The sequence below is a fragment of the Grus americana genome, chromosome 2 (assembly GCF_028858705.1).
Source record: "Grus americana isolate bGruAme1 chromosome 2, bGruAme1.mat, whole genome shotgun sequence".
In the NCBI taxonomy this organism is placed as follows: domain Eukaryota; kingdom Metazoa; phylum Chordata; class Aves; order Gruiformes; family Gruidae; genus Grus; species Grus americana.
The window spans coordinates 167,678,844-167,696,424 of NC_072853.1; the positions used below are offsets into that span (position 1 = coordinate 167,678,844).

Genomic DNA, 17,581 nt, shown 5'->3' on the forward strand with positions numbered 1-17,581 from the left:
CCCAGGCTGTGCGCTTCTCTGCCTCTCGGTCTATCCATCCCTCCCTTATAACTTCTGTGCCAGTCAGTAAATTCCAACCAAATGTAACTAAGGGAATGGGGTTGCATGGATGTTAAATTCCCACAAACCTCATGAAAACAGTCAAATAGATATGGGAGAGAAATTCTACTAATGCCCCTTCAAGGAAAACGATGTAGTACGACCTTACCCCCTTTTTAACACAGAGGAGAGCTGTTCAAAATGAGCTTGCACCTCGTTAAAGGAGAAGGAATCCAACCACAGAAGACAAAGCCATAGCAAACCACGCCGTGTTCGTTCAGCGGCTCAGGGAACTACTTGTTTTAACAGTGAGGATAATTAACCGTTGGAACGGCTTACCAATGGTTGTGGTAGGATCTCCGTCATGGAAACACTGAAACCCAGATCTGCTATAGCTCAAACAAAAATGAATACAAGGAGGTCTTATGGACTGCGTTTTGCAGGAGATCAAACTAGAGGTTCACAATGGTCCCTTCTGGCATAAGACTATGAGCCTGTGTGTGGCATGGTAATTTGTTTCCTTGAAATGCTGCTATACTGGCATCTGAGAAGTCAAATGACTGCTGCAAGCCTCCAGAGAAACCCATAGGCACCAGCGTTAGCCCAGCAATGTGGATTTCCCCAGCGCAGACAGTTACACAACGGTTCTGCTTGTGGCCTTGCCGTGTCTCAAGAATGGGTTTGTCTGAGGCAGCAGCAGGTATAATCCTGGCCCTAGTGAAACCAATGTCTGAAGAGCTCCAAAAAGGCGTGAATCCCTCAAATATCTCCCCATTTTTCTTCTCTGTTAAGTGGCAGCATAGCCATGAGATGTTGCCGTTACCTTTTGCTGCGTGGGTCACCATGAGCATGTTCCTGTAGGACTAGATTAGCTTGGTTGACCAGCTGGCCACAAGATGGGTTCATAGATGTGACTCCCTGCAGAGGAAGTAGATATTAGTTCCTTACTGTCCTGATCTGATCCATACTAAACACTCCTGCGGAGGGACAGTTAGCAGTGTACACACAACAAAAGTTTTACCGTTATATTGCCCTTCTGCATTCTTTATCCGTCATCTCTAGGTTAGCTGACTCTGTGTCTTTGTCATGGTGCAGTCTGCGTGCTCTTCTTTGCTTTTGCACATGGAAATATGGAAAGGCTTCCCAGTAATGCTTCTCTTAGCCTGAGGAGATCTTAATCTCAGGTGGGCTGCAAGAGACAAATATAAGCTAATTTCACTCTGCTCCCTGGACACAAAACTAAGTTTGAGAGGTGTATGAAAATGCCCCATATCACTGTATGGAGTTTTAAAATAAGATGATGTGAAAAATACTGAGTTGTCTGTAGTCCATACCTCAAAATGCCTGGTAAGCACTGCCTTATATATTGATATCATATGTAGTTCTCAGGTGTCTGCTGGTTAGCTCAGATGGAGATATTTCCATGTGAGATGTCCACACTTTCTCAGAGAACGCCATTCCCTTCTCTCTGTCAACCATTCAGGTTAAACACAGCTGACCAGATCCCACCAAACACCGGGTCTTTCCTGTGGAGCTCACCCCCTCCACGGGACAAGCTCTCCCAGGAGGACCTTCATACACAGCATCATCAGGTCGCTGTGTGGATCTTTTTTAACAGTTATCCTTTCTTTGTTGTTTTTTTTCCCCCACCTCTTCCAGGTAAATTTTATTCTTTTTATCAACATTATCAGAGTCCTAGCAACCAAGCTACGAGAGACGAATGCAGGGAGGTGTGACTCAAGACAACAGTACCGGTGAGTCTCATACCCTCTCCACTTTTTGAGAGATGCCAAAGTCCCTGTTTCACCTCCTTGACTACAGAGGGAGCCCAGGGTGACTAGTTCATGGTGTTTACACTGCAGACACCTAAAACAAGGTGAGAAGAATGCCGTCTTCCAAGTCTGATAATGCAGAGTGAATCAACAGCAGTTTAAACATCTCCTAAACCTTTCAAATCCAACCTGAGGGACGCCCCTCCTACGTTAAAGGGAGGAATTCAGTTTCTTCAGACAGTTTGGAAGTGACTGCTGGCTTTGAACCAAGAGCGCAAAAATAAAAGCACTGCTTATGCTGTTGAAACCCCTACAACTTGTACTAATTTATTTATTTCTATTTATTTCCCTCCTGTGCTTTGTAAAACTTGGTCTATTTGTTCAATCTGCCCTTCAGCGGGTGTTTCAGTGCTTTTGCTGAAATGCAAAAAGATTCCTGACTCTTTGCTGGAAATCTGGCCTTTCCTTGTTTATTTTGTTTTCCTTTGTTCTGCTAGCTCTTCTCTCTTGATAATTTAGGATATTTGTAGCATGGTCAAAACAGGGCAGAAAAAGCAGATTGCTGAGACGCCTCAGCTGCTTGAGAGCTCCTGAGGCTTCTCATAATCCCCTGAGCTGGACTGACCAGCATGACACATGCAGAGTGGGGAGAGCAGAACGATTTGGGCTGCAAACCATGAGCTCATTGCTACCATCTCACTCTCCAAACACAAGACGTTTCATTTGAAGCAGGAATGAGATTTGGCAGGAAAACACCTCTCCATTTTTCTTTGCTGCCCTGTCAGGGCTCTTGATTTATCTATTTGTTTATTTCTCACTGGCTGAAGCTTGCTATTAATTATGGTTTGGATGGGGCCTTCTCCTTTTAATGTGTTAAATTCCCTCAGTGGTTTCCAGTTGCTGGACAGAGGAGGTACCAGGTCTTTCTGGTAGTGATGTCTGCCCTTCTCTGTAATTGCCTGCACTTGGTGACTTGCTGTAACTCTTGGCAGAAGGTTTAATCCTTCAATTAGCATCACTTCCAGGCAAGGCTGGTTCCCTCAGGAGCAAACCCAGCCAAGTACTTGGGGTTGTATTGTACCTCTCCCCAGCCCCCTACATTGGTCTTATGCTGAGATGGAGCTTCTCCTTGAAACAGGAGCTTTCCAGGTGATACTGCAGCCCAAAGCACCTCCTAAGAGTCTTCACCTCCTGCTTACCCCATAGTGCACCGTCCTCTTCCCCTCGATATCTGGAACAATTCTGCTCCTAGATGCACTTCCCTCTCCACCAGCCCTGCTCATTGCACAGCAGGCTGTAACGCGGGGTGGACCTTCATGTCTTGACTCAATAAGCAGGCAGAATCACAGAATGGTTGAGTTTGGAAGGGACCTCTGGAGGTCATCTAGTTTGATCCCCCCCGCTCGAGCAGCGTCAGCTACTGCAGGTTGCACAGGACCATGTCCAGTTGTTGTAAGCCAAGCCTAGCCAAGGGGGTATGTAAGCAAGAAAGAAATTACGTACGAATTGTGTCCAAGGTATGAGGTGGACAAGCCTGACTGGGAGGTTCATTCCATCCACTAATTTCCTCTGTGTCTTTCTCTTTCCTTATTGCTGCAGGAAGCTGCTGAAATCTACCCTCGTCCTTATGCCTCTGTTTGGCGTTCACTATATTGTTTTCATGGCTATGCCATACACAGATGTGTCAGGGATTCTTTGGCAAGTTCAAATGCACTATGAAATGCTGTTCAACTCTTTCCAGGTATTTCAACTGTTAAACTATGGGGGCAAACTATGAGAATTTCAATAGGGACAGGAAAGAAATGAGGGTGCAAGGTGTTGTCTTTGGAAGCAGTGCTGGTTTTACAATACACCAGATTTCATTCACAAGGTGATTTGACAGTATTTTAGCATCAAGTATGTTTTATATTTGCAAAACACAAGGTATAAAGACTCAGTGTGTCCAACAAAAAAATGTTCCTGTTGAAAGATAACTTTCCCCGCAAATTAAATCCCTTTAGATCCAGGTTAGACATAAGCTGGTAGAGATCCACAGAGACATGTTGTTTAACATTAGCTTCCGATTTGCTTGTCCGAAGCTGTCTTTCAGTCCTGTGAATGGATTCCTCAGTTCTAGGTTTGGGCTAAAGGCCCGTTCAGTTACAGGTCCTATATAAGACACCGCAGCAAGAATACGCAACTCTTTACAAGCAAAGCAGTGTTTGATAGTCACTGCACACCCTTCCCGGAGAGATTAACTTTTGGCTCGCATGCTCCTACCTACCATCATGGTTGACCAGTGTGGATGATGAAAGGTGGACAGTGGGTCTGGCCAGATGATAGTTTAGAGAAACTAAGGCAGGTGGGGACCAAGCTTGCATTCACATGCTTCCACAATTCCTGCTGGGTGCAGATGGGATAAAATAGTGGGTGGCCTCACCAAGATCTGGGTAAATTGTTGGCCAGCAAAAAGATGTGGATGGTTTGCTCACATCTGAATTCCTTTGCTGATCCCACTCAGACAGTTCTGCCCCACACATGGGCTGCTCCACTTGCAGCCAGAACTGGAAAAGTCCCATCAGGACCATCTTCCACCCTCCCGTCCTGCAGCAGGATCACCTACATGTAAAACACTGGAAATGTTTATGCAATATGTACATAAACACCTCCAGTGAGGGAGACCCCACCACCTTCCCAGGCACCCATCACCATCGCAGAAACTTTGCAAAAGTTCTGGAGGTGAAAATAGACCTGTTAGTTAAACCATGACCTAGAGGGCTTATACAGTCCATTTACTTTGTCAATAGTCTACAGGGAAATGGCTGTATTTGTGTGTCCATCATGTGCTACTGAACAATGCGGTTTCTTATGCATATTACATACAGCGTATTATGAATGTAATTGATTTCAGAGGAACACAGGGACACCATTAATATGTTGTTTCTTCTTCCTTCTAGGGATTTTTTGTTGCCATCATATACTGTTTTTGCAATGGAGAGGTAAGTCACCAGCTTCTTATTTCCCTCCTTTGTGAGGTTACCACACACAGATGGTAAGATGAATGGAATGGAGTGGAGTGGAGTGGAATGGAGTGGAGTGGAGTGGAGTGGAATGGAATGGAATGGAATGGAATGGAATAGAATAGAATAGAATAGAATAGAATAGAATAGAATAGAATAGAATTGAATTGAATTGAATTGAATTGAATTGAATTGAATTGAATTGAATTGAATTATTTTCAGTTGGAAGGGACCTACAATGATCACCTAGTCCAACTGAGGTGGATGCACATCAGCAGATCTCCACTTATTCTTGGGACACAACCCTGTTTGAAACATAGAAAGTTTATACCCTTGGTTTTGGTCATGTAAGATATCCAGATCAATACGTCACCAATAAATGAGCTACTGGAGAAAAAAATATGTTTTTTATTTTCCCAACACAAGTGTTCTTTAGTGCTGCTTAATTTCAGATCTGTGGCAGGAATAAAAGTGGATTGATAGAGTAGCTGCCTAACCAGCAAGCTCTTTTGATTGTCCAGACTTTTTTGACCTTTTTTTCTATTTCCAGAGTGATATGCTTTAATGCCTTTGTTTCCATTAATTCCCTCTGAGAAAATAGATGGTCAGTGGATGCACACTGGGAAAGAACAGAGCTACTTTCATGGCACAGCATAAGGCTGGTTTGGCCTCATTTTATGGACTTTAAGGGGAAATGCAACTACAAATATGCTGCTTAGGTTCTACAGCAAAACCAAGATGAAATCCATACCATAAGGGGAATTGATCTCATCCTAACTTGAGCCTTCTAAAAGTGGGACACTCAGTCTCAAGTAGTCAGCTAACTCCTTTCTGGAGGAAATTTCTAGAGACTCAGGCACCTCTGAAGGTGGTTCATCCCATTCATATTTGACGCTCATGGTACTTTGAGAAGACTTACTCCTGGGTGTACTGCTCACCATCCCTTAACCCTGGGAGAGAGTTAACACACATTTTCAGTTAGATGTTTTCAGGCATCCAAGCTTCCCAATGTCAAATATTTCATTTTGAAAGGGCAGATTTAATGTGAATTCACTCTTACTTCCAATTTCACTCCCCAGAGAGTTTCTCACCCATTCTGTCTGTGGATACTACCTCCTTCTGATACTCTCTGTCCCTCTCTCCTCCCACTCATGCTTTTTTTCCCCCTTGTCTCTCAGGTCCAAGCAGAAATAAAGAAGTCATGGAGCAGGTGGACATTAGCACTTGACTTTAAAAGGAAAGCACGAAGTGGGAGCACAACCTACAGTTATGGACCAATGGTTTCCCACACCAGCATCACAAATGTAGCCACAAGAGGGGCACTTGCCCTCCATCTCAATACGAGACTTATACCAGGGACCCTCAATGGACACCGGAATTTGCCAGGTTATGTAAAAAATGGCTCAATTTCTGAAAACTCCATGCCTTCTTCTGGACCAGAGCAGTACAACAAAGATGAGGAGTACCTGAATGGCTCTGGGCTTTATGATGGAGACAGACCCACAGTACTTGTTGAAGAAGAAAGAGAGACAGTTATGTAAAGAGAGGAGGAAAAAAAAAAGAAGCAAAAGGATGAAAAAGGTTCCTGGAGAGCATTTAGTGGGCAAAAGAATATCAGGCCACGCATCGGATGCCAAGGGTTTCCATACAGTTTCTCTGTTCTGTGGAACAAGAGGTTAAGTTATATGGGAAAAAAAAAAGTGAGCCACCAATGTGGCCAGCTGTCGATCACATACATATACTCGGTGATCTAAGTCTCCCTGGTGTTAACGGAGGCAGGGCTATCCAGACCCGCGGGCCTTGCTACCTGCTGAACAACAGAGATACTGAGAGTTCGCGAGGGAGGGTCGCAAAGCAGCACGTGGTCCTTGGACCTCTTGGAGAGCATGGGCAGCCAAGGAGGAGAGGAGTCTCACCCAGTAAAGCAAGAGTCTTGCGGGGAGTGTACAGTGCCATCTTCTTGCGAGGGTACAAGCCACCCATCGGCGTCTTCAGTTTGGTTTGCTCTTTCCCTGTAAAGTCTGCCTGGTAACACACACAACATTGATCAAGACCTCTTGGGGGTCATAGCTGCCCGTTGTTGCAGACAAGCGTACAACAGAGACAGCTGGGTACAACCAGCTGCACGTTCTTCCCTTGGGCAATCTCACTCCTTGGCAAAGTGCTCCTCTGGGGTGGGCAGGGTTAACAGCTCATGGTTGCTGGATGCAGGCAGAAAACTCTATTCTTTCCCTGACCTGAGTTCCAGTAGCAAGCCAGAAACCAGTGCAATTTTAGGATGGAAAATGTGGTTATCAGAATGTGCGACGTTTTTGTTCTTCCAGATGCAGCAGTGGAGAGGGGCCCACCAAGCGGGTTGAGGCAGGGTGAGGGATTTGCAGATCTTGGGTACGTGTGCCTGTGCGCGTGTGTGGCTAAAATCAGTTCAGAGGGTAGCTAACTCAGCCCTCCCTTTTTGTGGATGCTCATGGAAACAAGTTTCAGTCATTTTTTAAACCTTTAAATTGCTTTTCATTCTTCTCTCTGAATTTCCTGCTTTTCACTTATCCAAATCCTCATGAGGAGAAAGACTCCATGAACAGCCTGCCTGTATCACCCAGAAGCACAAGCTGCTGGATACAGCCAGACAAACCTACCTTCATGAGATCCAAAGGCAAAATTTGCTGGATAAAAGCACAGGAATTGTTTGTGGTTGATCTCCCTCTGAACATCTTCTGAACTTTCCTATTCTTTGTGATTTGGTCACACACACACACACGCACACCGGGTCAGACTCTTAGCTGGTATAAACAAGCATAACTTCAACCAAATTAGTTTGCCTAGAGATGGTCAGATGAGGAAATGTTATTGCGTTGCCTCTGAGGGAAGAGCACCAGGAAATGCCTCCTTCCTACAGCAGAGCGAGTCCAGGAAGGTTTTGTCGCTGTGCAGAGTTTCCCTTGCTGGTGGTTTTTGCGAGGTGTGCCAAAAGGTCATTTTCTGACACACCTCGTGTCTTCAGCAGCGATGAAGAGGTACCATCCTTGTTGGCCAACAGTGCACTGCGTTGGGGGTCTTTTCACACCAGCTGAGCACCCAGCGAGGGGTCTCTGCCAGTTTGCAAGCATGAGTCAGAATTGCCCAGAAGTGGGAAATTAGGAACAGTGACAAAACTTCCTATTGCAGCACATGCCTCCCCAGAGGAAGGACTCCAGCTCAGCCAGCCTGGACTTTCTTTTCAGCCCCTAACATAACATCACTATTCCCTTGCTGCAGTCTAAGAGTCAGCTCCTCGTGGTGCTTTTTTTTTTTTTTAATTTCTTTTTTTCCTTCTTGGTCTAGTACCTGAAACATTTTGACCTCACCTGACTGTTACTCAAATGAAATAGGGAAGAGGTATTGGGCAAGTTTGCAGATGTCCTTTAGGATGCAGGTGGGGCCAATGGGATAATCTACTCTCTATCCCGATTCTTTAGATACAGCTGCTGGGTCACATCAACAAGCACTTCTGAGATGCATCCAGTCACTGCAATCAGCTGGTCTTCTGAGGGCAAATGAAGGACTAACTTCCCCAAATCTCTCATGGAGGTCAGGAAGAGCAGTTGGGATCTTGACTCTGTGTCCTACATCTTCTTTAAACAACATCTCAGATCAGGACCTGATCCAAAGCCCAGTGAAGTCAAGGGAAAAACCTCCTCCCCTCGACATCTCCGTGTTTTGGATTCAGACCTGGTAGGGGATGTGGTGGCTGAGAGGCAGTCCTCTGTCAGGCACTGAGGCACCTCTCCATCAGTTGCAGACACACATGAGCAGGTCTGTAAAAGCCAGTATTTATTTGTGTTGTTCTTTTTTTTTTTTTTAATTTTGTGTCATTAGAATAAGTCAAAATCATCATAACCATTTACCACCAAATGGCAGCTATTGAAGTGTCGGGTTTTCAAGGAATAATATTTTTTCATGCTCTCATTGTTGTTGTTATTCATATAACAATACTAACAATACTATTACAGAGAAGTTAAGTAATCTTGCAAGAGAAGTCAACTCTAGTGAAAGTTTGGCATGGAGACCTAACCAGCTCTGCAGAAATCTGGGTCAGCCCAGCTACACTCACTGCTCGCCTTTTCCTCAGAGATGCTGGTATGGCTTCTGGAGGCAATCAAAGGGGGCAGAAGTTATTAACAGTCAGCTGTCAGAGTGTGTACAGCTGCGTTACTTAGCATCCCATGTGGCTGAACTGCCGATGAGAGAGGAGAACACTGAATATCCTGGCGCTGAAGTTCGCTGTGCTTAGATCCTGCCAAGTAGATGCAATGACCCTCCTGATTTTCTTCCTCAAAGAAATTTCTTAGTATCATTTCACTGCTGGAACAAAGCAAAAGAAAAGACAAAAAAAACCAAAACCAACCACCAGTGAGTCACTGTTTGCTTGTGTTTGTTACTGAGGACTCAAGATTAATAACATGTTTGACAATCACTTAGCAAAGTTCAAGGAATTAGCAAAAGCCATAAAAGTATTTATAAACAAATACAACACCCCTCATAAAATACAGCCCTCACTGAAATGCATTCATCACTGGATTATTTAGAATAAATGTCTAAAAACTATTGTTAAACATAGATAAAAATTACATGCACAAGGGATGTACAGGGCAAGAAATCTTTTCTTAATCCTTTCAATTACAAATCATACGTAATAGATTTTTTGTTTCCTGGGTGTTCATGTGCATGAACAATATTCATACAAAAATTGGGAAAATGCTGATCCCAACACAGGGGAATAACTCTGCCGTTAAGGCCCAGCAGACTGTATGTTTGTCAAAGCCTGTTCTTATCTTTCCCGGGCTGATCACAAACTCTTGACTGCGTCATGACCTATTAGCTAGAGATCCAAGGACATCCTCCACTGATTTTAGCGAGGAAGAGATCAGACCTGTGATGTCTAGAAAGAGAGAAGAAAGCACAGTTTGCAGCTGCAGTTTTCCCTGGAAGGGCAAGCAGAGTGGTCCTGCTGGCTCTTAGCCACAGCTGCTAGATTCAGAGTGGGGGGGTCACCTTCACTTTCTCCATCACCAGGAGATGCGGGCATTTCTCAAGGACACTTTACCCCCATCCAAAGATCTGAGTCCACCTGGGGTGACAGTTCCTCTCCTGTCTGATTTACTAGTGCAAACATAGCCCCAAAGGCCGCAGAAAGCAGAAAGGTGGTGAGGTGAGGATGTATTTGTCTGAGATTCACCTAGTGACCACTGCAAACCCTGCAGGCAGGACAGGCTTTGTGCCTGTCCTTGTTCGGGGATGGTGGAGCAGAGAGGGCAGATTGCTTTGGAGTTGGAGTGCAGCAAACACATGGGGAAAGAGACTTTCTCAAGTTGACTTCTAGCAGGAGACAAAGGTCCAAAGGAGCCGGTTGCCTGTATTTTTCTAGTTTCCCCCCCCTTCATGGTGCCAGCTTTGTGCCTCTTTTCTTCCCATCCTGTAAAGCGGCTGGCAACATTCAGGAGTCCTATAGCCCCTTTCACTTCTCTAAGCCTGCTGGGCTGGCACGGGCCAAGCTGTGCACTGCGATACCCCAGCTGACTGGCTCACATGGCGAGGAACCTCCTTGCCCACCTTTTGGATGGGTGTCCTCTTCTCCAGTGCCATAGTGGTATTGGGCTTGGGCAGGGAATCTCACCCCCTGGTAGGTTCATCTCATCGTACCAGCTCAGCACTTCTTCTCTTCCCATCCACAGCAGCGCAGTCCACTTTTCCTCACGAGTCCTTCCTACTTGATCTACCTCTTTTCTGGATGGCGAAGAGCTGTTAAATGTTGCTCAGCCTTGTGTTTCTTAAGGATGGCTTTTGGCAGCGGCCTTGTCATTTCTGCTTTGCCTGGATATGTGCAGATGAGTGGTTTTTTACACCTTCTATATACTACTTGGTCTTGGTTCAGATGAGATCATGTCTTGTCCTATTCCTCACCATTCCTCAACTCTGCTTCTTCTTGTCTGATACATATTAGAGCCAAATCAGTTCACAAAGATCTCCCAAAATTGAACTCTTCAGCCAGGGATTGGCTTCGTTTATCTGTTTATGGGCAACTGGCTGAAAAATGTAGAACGTCTACACTGCTGGTAAGAATTTTCCATTTTTTAAAGTGTGAAAATACCTTTAGAGGGAAGATCTCCAATTTTTACTCCTGTTTATTGTTTTGACAAACTCAATGACTGGCTTAAAAGTTTTTAAATTTCAGAATCTGATGTTTCAAAAAGTTAAGAAACTTCAGTTATAGGTTGGGTTCTCTTGCTTTTTCACTGGCTGATTTTTCCGCACGCCTTCCACCCGGAAAGCTTCAAGCAGAATTGCTGACAATGAGGAGAGTGATCTATATATCCCTTAACTCATCCGAATCTCTCACTATGGTCAATGACTCTGTCACCTGAGATCGGACTGCATGAAATGAGAGAAAGCACTTTAAGAGTTGACCTTTAAGGGAGAGGTTGTAGGAACCTGTGAAGTCTTTTCATGTGCAACATTAGTTCTTATTGGTGTGTGTGGTTTTTTCCACCTGTTGGTACCCATGAGTTTGCTGAAGACCAGTCTGCGCCTTGTCATGGAAAGTTACGCAGCAGTAATGTGTTTCACATACTCTCTTTCTGGCCTTATCTGAATCTTATGACATTTTAACTGTAACAGGAAGCAAAATTAAAAAAAAAAAATTAAAAAAAAATCTAGGGCAGTATTTTCCAGTCTTGGGGGGGTAACTGCTCCTCAGCTGTATATCCTGTGTCACAAATTGGCATTGCACTGATGGCTGCCAGCTGTAAACTGCTCAGCAGGTGAGGAAACTTTGTTTTAAGGCTGTGGGCAGGTTAACCTAGATCTTCACCATGCCACTTCCCTGCTGACAGCACCTGCTAGAGAAGGGATCTTGTTACACCCTCAGGCAGGTCTAGGAGAATCAGCTTTTTTCAACAAGCTTCATGCTGGAACAGGTTTACTGTTTGATTTTTTGTTGTTATTATTATTACTTCTATTGCTGATGAGCTGTTGTGTTCTGCAGAGTAAACAGAGGACATATATGATATCCCTGGCCAGCTACAGAGCTTTTCAAGCATCCAGTGTGATTCTCCAGACAGAGTACATTTTATATCTCATTCCTCTAGGGTGTCTTGAAATGAGAAAAATATTAAATTGTAAAGGAAATGAGTTTGTTAAAGACCCTATAAATAAATTTCCATCACGATTGGCCATGGCTGTCTGGATTTGCCTGGAAAACATAATAGTTCATAAATTGTATAAGTAAAATAAAGAGCATGTCCATCTCTGCAGACATTCATGGCAAGGCAGTTCTCCTGGTTTTGCCCATGAAAGTGAAAGGTTGAACCTGCCGGACAGCAAATACTGTTGGCCCAAAGGAGCGTTTTATTTTGAGGCAGCAAATCCTGCCAACTGTATAAAAAATATTGGGCTTATCCTGCTCCACCCAAATTATTTTTGTGGCTTCTCATAAAATCCAACTCAAGCTTAGCTCTTAGCTGAAGGTGGGAGAGGAAAAGAAACCAGAAGTGAGTTGTTGCAAAGACACGTGATTAACTGAAGAATACTAAAACATAACTCTATCACTGTGATTTTTTAAAAAATGACCTGGGAAATGCAGATTGAATTTGCTTTTATTCAGGAAAAAGACAAACGGGAAAAGAAAAGGAAAAAAAAATTCAGGTTGGCATTTCTTTTTTTTTTTCCCCCAATAATTCTCACTTGGCCAGAAAGTTTGAGCCAGAAATGTGGTCTCCTTGGTGTTTCTATGGTCTCCTTGGCCTCTCCATAGGAAATCTCACAGAGGCCATTGTGAATGAGTTGGGATGGAGAGAGATGCATGGACATGCCACTCAGAACCCACCTTGGCCTATGACCAGCTGCTGGTCATTTAAAGCTCAGAGACATCAAGCAATCTTGTGCTGAAACAGAAATATTGCTAATGTGCTTGTGCATTTAGTGGTTAACCCCAAATTAATTTGCTGTCCATATATCAAGTCTTGTAATAGGCAAAGGTTGTCCTAATCAGGGTGCTTCTTTACTCGGTGCTAATAGACATTTTTGCTGGCTACTCTTTGGTCTGTAGGTAATTTAGGAGATTTTAGAACAGGTATCTTCTACTGAGAGCCCAGAAGTTGAAGCTGGAACTGAGACATGATCTTTTGGCAGTGCCAGAAGACTCCCATGGACCTACTTCACCTGTAGCAGTAGGCTGGGTGGTGGAACAGCAACCATTTTAGATCTTTGAGGCTGCTTGTCCCTAGCAGGTAGAGAAGCCCACAAAAAGGACACCAGCAGGGTGGATGCCCCTACCCTCTACATCAATCCCAAACTCAGATTGTTTGGAGTCCTTTTCTACATGAAACTTCTTTTTTTTTTCCAAACTGGCCCTACAAAACCACCCCCAAGAACTTAAGAAAGAACTTTTAATCAACTTGGTTAAGCCTTTCATTTTCCATTTTAACTGGATGTAGATGTAAATTCGGGTTTTTTATGGCTAGAAGCCAATCTCAGCTGTCAGTTTCAAAACCAATCCAAAGCATCGGGATGGGAACATGATTTGGTCAGATCAGCTGCACAGTGCCCTAGACTCATGGCACCCATCACCCCAGGTTCAGAGCACAGGTACCCTGGCAGAGGTGGAAGGTCACTCTGTCAAAATAGTCTTTTCTTCTTGGTAAATTTAAGAGAGAAGAGCACAGAGAGCAAGAAAAAGGCTCGCTGTCTTTACACCACACTTAAGAAGGATTATAAACAATAAAATAGTAATTATAACTTATCCTTTGTTTATTTCATCAGGTTCTGTTGAGTGCTCTGATGAGGTCTGTGCAGTGTCTGGCTTTATGGCTTCTTCCAAGCGGACAGAGTTCTCTGTGGTGGACAGAATAGCTATAATGAGCGGACAGAATCATTCAAAGCTGGTCTCTAGGGCAGGACAGTTAGAAACAGACCTGATGTTGATTTTATATTCATTGGCAGAAGGCAGGAGCTACTCCACTGAAGTTAATCGAGTTAACTCAGTCTAATGCCAAGGCAAAACAGATCTGAATCTAGACCACAGTTCAGGACTCATGTACAATTTGCATAATGGAATTAAAATAAAGCTTCCAACTCTAGCTACAGAAATACTCTGCTGAGAATTAAAGACCAGACTTGCTGTTTGGGATTAAATAAAAGGACACCAAAGGCATCAGCTGCCACATAAAAAAGTCCCGTTTTATCTGTTCCTGTCCAGATTAGCCTGTTGTCCCCACTGCTGTGTGGTCACTTAGCCACGCACAGTTGTTTCAATTGGTATGGATTTTTCTTAGCCCCTTCTTTCTTTTCTTTTCTATCCTACTTGCATGTGAACTCAGATCCTCCAAGTTTTCATGCTGTCTTCCAAGTTTAAGCTAGCCCTGCAGTATACAAAGGTCAAGATAATATCAATATTTTTCCAGGACTTGGGAGGCAAGTGGGAAAAAAAATGTCACAGGGGAGCATTAAAAGAGATATCAAATCAGGTTCCTCTGAAACCTTTCCCATGGACCAGGGAAAGGTTTGCAAACCTTGGCACAGCATTTCATCCTCCAACTGAACTCATTTGTGTTTTGTTCATAGAAGATCTCGAGACATTCAGTATGACCTGCAAAGTTCACACAGTGTCTTTCCACTGGCTTCAGAGGGCTTGGGGTTAGACCTGGTACACTGCTATTAAATATTCTTGTTCACGTTTCTTTTAAGTTTAATATTCTGATCTGCTCATGTGGTTTCTGCATCCTTCTCTAGGTTGGTACATTAGTACTGCTTCAGGGCATACTTGCAGAACTGTCCCTTGAACTGCCTTTGCATCTGTAGCATGTTGTAATTACTGCACCCATCTGGGACCATCTTCTCTCTGACTGCACCTCTTGGTGGCATCCAGTACCGACGGGCAGTGGTGCTGCTTTGTAAGGGACCGGTGTTTGCAAGAACAGAGCGCAACGAGCTTTGTCCCAGTTCAGAACAGATTTGCGAGACTCCATTGAGTCAGGGCAGGGTTGGAAATCAGCTCAGAGTCTGGCAGGGGCCAGGAACAAAAGAAAAAGTTATGGAAGAGCTGACCCAGATGATCATAAGTAATTAGGAAGTCTTATAAATCTGGCTACTTTTCAGGCAGACCTCCCTAGCCAGCACAGATTTGAGAGGCAGAGTCTATTGCACAATTACGCTCTCTCTTAAACAGGGGATGTCTTAAGAGAGCAAGTGGGTGAGGTTTTGTCGTCTTCTTCATCCTCACTGGAACTTTCACCTTGTTTCTTCACCTGAAAAAAAAAAAAGGGTACATTAGAACAATCTCAACAAGAGAACCTGGGATTCAGACCCATTTCTCCTGGGTCCCACAGAGTCGTTTCTCCCTGTGACCATAGCAATTGTTTTCCTGGCACATTAACTCAGGAATTTGATGATATTTTATTATCTTCTTCAGACTAATGATTCTGGGCTAGCGATGTGGTGTGCAACAACACAGATGTGCTGGCATCAATTTGGGATGAAATCCTGACACCATGAAAATCAACACCAAAGTGTCTGTTGATTTCCACGGGCTGGGTTTCACCCATAAATTCTGAAGAGAAAAAGGGTAATGATTCAAATAAATTACCTCCCCTGTTCCCAAAACCTTACTTGCCACCCATACTTCTAGCTGTCTTTTTGCTTTAGATCAATAGTACTACAAGACCAGAAAGCAGACATCAAAAGGTCTAAGTGGCAGTCTCCTCTCCTGAAATGCTTCACGAGTGACAACATTAGGCTTTTGTATTGGTATCAGCTTCTACATGTGGGGATTTAGGATGTGGTAGATATTTGGCTAGAAAAAGGCATGGGATTAAAATGTTTGGGATAGATGGGATTAGTGTGTACTGGGTTTCCAAAATGCCTGGGCCGACATCTTCTGAAATAGAAATACAATATCCATGTGAAAGACCACTTAAATGCTTAAATGAAGGGTGTTCTCTAAACAGGCAGACCTCAGGTACCTAAAACAGGAGATAAAAACAATAACAGGGAAGCAACATCTATTTAAACCAGAGCATTATGACAAGCATGAGCCCTTCTAAATATAGAGCTGGTTGCTTCTTGCCAGGCCAAGCTTTTATCTTTTTATTTTTCTTTGTCTAAATTAATCATTCATCCTTGAGGGTGCAGGGAAGGATGAACAAGAAGCCATTTGTTGTTAGAGGTGTAATTTTTTTAAAGGGCAGGTTGTATGAGGTAGAGCTGGTGGGAGAGGAAAGTCAGTAGGTGGCAGAAGAGGAAGGACAGGCATAGCCAAGAACCATCACCCAAACCCATCCCCTTGGCCCATCCCCGTGTTCAGAAACGCTATGTCAATCTCTTCCCATCTGCACGAGCTGGGGCATGCATGAAGAGGCAGACCTGCTGCTAAAACTCATCACTTCGTCTCAGCACCTTCAGGGTGACCCAGTCGTGGCGGTCACCAGAAGTGATGGGGTCTGGGCATTAGAAAAAGCACTGAGCCATTCCCGGCGTCTGCCAGGCTCTGCCCGAGGAGTCTGTTTGCAAGACATTGGCTCTTTTTTTCTAGTCTGAGCAGGAGAGAAAGGAGCTGGGGTGTGATCTTACCCCTCCAACACAAGCGCTTTCACTGAAGTGGTTTTTAAGACCTTGTTTCACTTCAGAAGAGGGACAAAACTGAAAAAGTAAAGGAAAAAACTGTGATTTCTTTCTATGTGTTACGGGGACATTGCCTTGTGTGTGTCGTCAGGCAGGCATTTGGTTTACATTCCTCCACTTCTGCTTTCTGTATGGACCAAAGTAACAAGCGGAAAATGACAAACCACAGGTGTATGTAAAAGGGAATTAAAATAAAAAGAAACCTTTATTGATTCTCATGAAATATTTCTTCTGTGTCTTTTCCTGCCTATAAGAATCAGAGCCTCCAAAGTCCTTCAGGGGCACCCTTAGATGGACATGGGTTAGGTATTCCTCTGGGTTCATGAGGAAGGAGCTCCATGAGCATCTCCAGTTCATTAAGGATACAGAAAGATGGGAGTGAGCTGTGCCTCTGGAAACCCTTTGGGAAGGCGTCACACTGAGTGGCTTAAATACCTGCTTAAGCTTGTGGTTTTCAGGAGCACTAGGACTAAACCTGATCAGCTCCCATCCATGCTTCCTGCTTCTGGAGACATGCTAAGTCAACCGCTGACAACCTTCTCCTTATGCATGGTTTAGCTCTAACAGCTTCTAAATAATAAAGCTGATTTAATGAAGCTGAGATTTAAGGCTTTTTGTCCCAGAGCATTCCTTTTGATGCAAGGGTGTGCTTTGCACAGGAGGAAGAATTGGGAAAAATAGTCCTTGCCCCAAACCTTTAGCGCATCGTGTACACTCTGTGGGCTGGGTACCACCACTCCAGCAGCAGTCACATTCCAGTGACGTTTTCAGGAAAGCCTGCCAGTGACTACAGGTGGAAACAGGGAGTAACCATCTTCTGCTCGTTTAAATGGATAAACGTTGAGTGATTGGCCTGATTCCAAAAAGCACTCAGGTCCCAGCAGCAGGGAGTGGGAACACTGCAGTTGCACAAATGCTTGTTCCAGATGGAGCTCCACAGGTCTTGGCTGAGAATGAGATGGGCTACTGTATAGACTGTCTTGATTCCATTCACTGACTTCAATATTAACATCAGATAACATCCAGGAGAGACAACAACCAATTGCAGAAGGTGTTCACCCTTACAGAGCTCCTCATGCTTATCCCAGGGGGTGCCTACAATGCCACTTTGGTGTGATG

At 44.2% G+C, this 17,581-nt stretch overlaps 1 protein-coding gene across 4 annotated transcripts in view; it reads left to right on the forward strand.

Annotated features, from left to right (window-relative positions):
* The window catches only part of PTH1R (parathyroid hormone 1 receptor), a 127,629-nt gene extending 110,949 nt beyond the window's left edge, over positions 1-16,680 (forward strand). For 3 of the 4 annotated variants that reach the window (XM_054815631.1, XM_054815633.1, XM_054815632.1), the window contains 4 exons: positions 1,699-1,793; positions 3,411-3,552; positions 4,748-4,789; positions 5,989-16,680. In XM_054815631.1, coding sequence (XP_054671606.1) covers positions 1,699-1,793; positions 3,411-3,552; positions 4,748-4,789; positions 5,989-6,351 — 642 coding nt within the window. In that variant the 3' untranslated portion in view covers positions 6,352-16,680. The remainder of the gene's footprint in view (positions 1-1,698; positions 1,794-3,410; positions 3,553-4,747; positions 4,790-5,988) is intronic. The other variant, XR_008575751.1, reaches the window with a different exon arrangement.
* Positions 16,681-17,581: the final 901 nt, after the last annotated feature.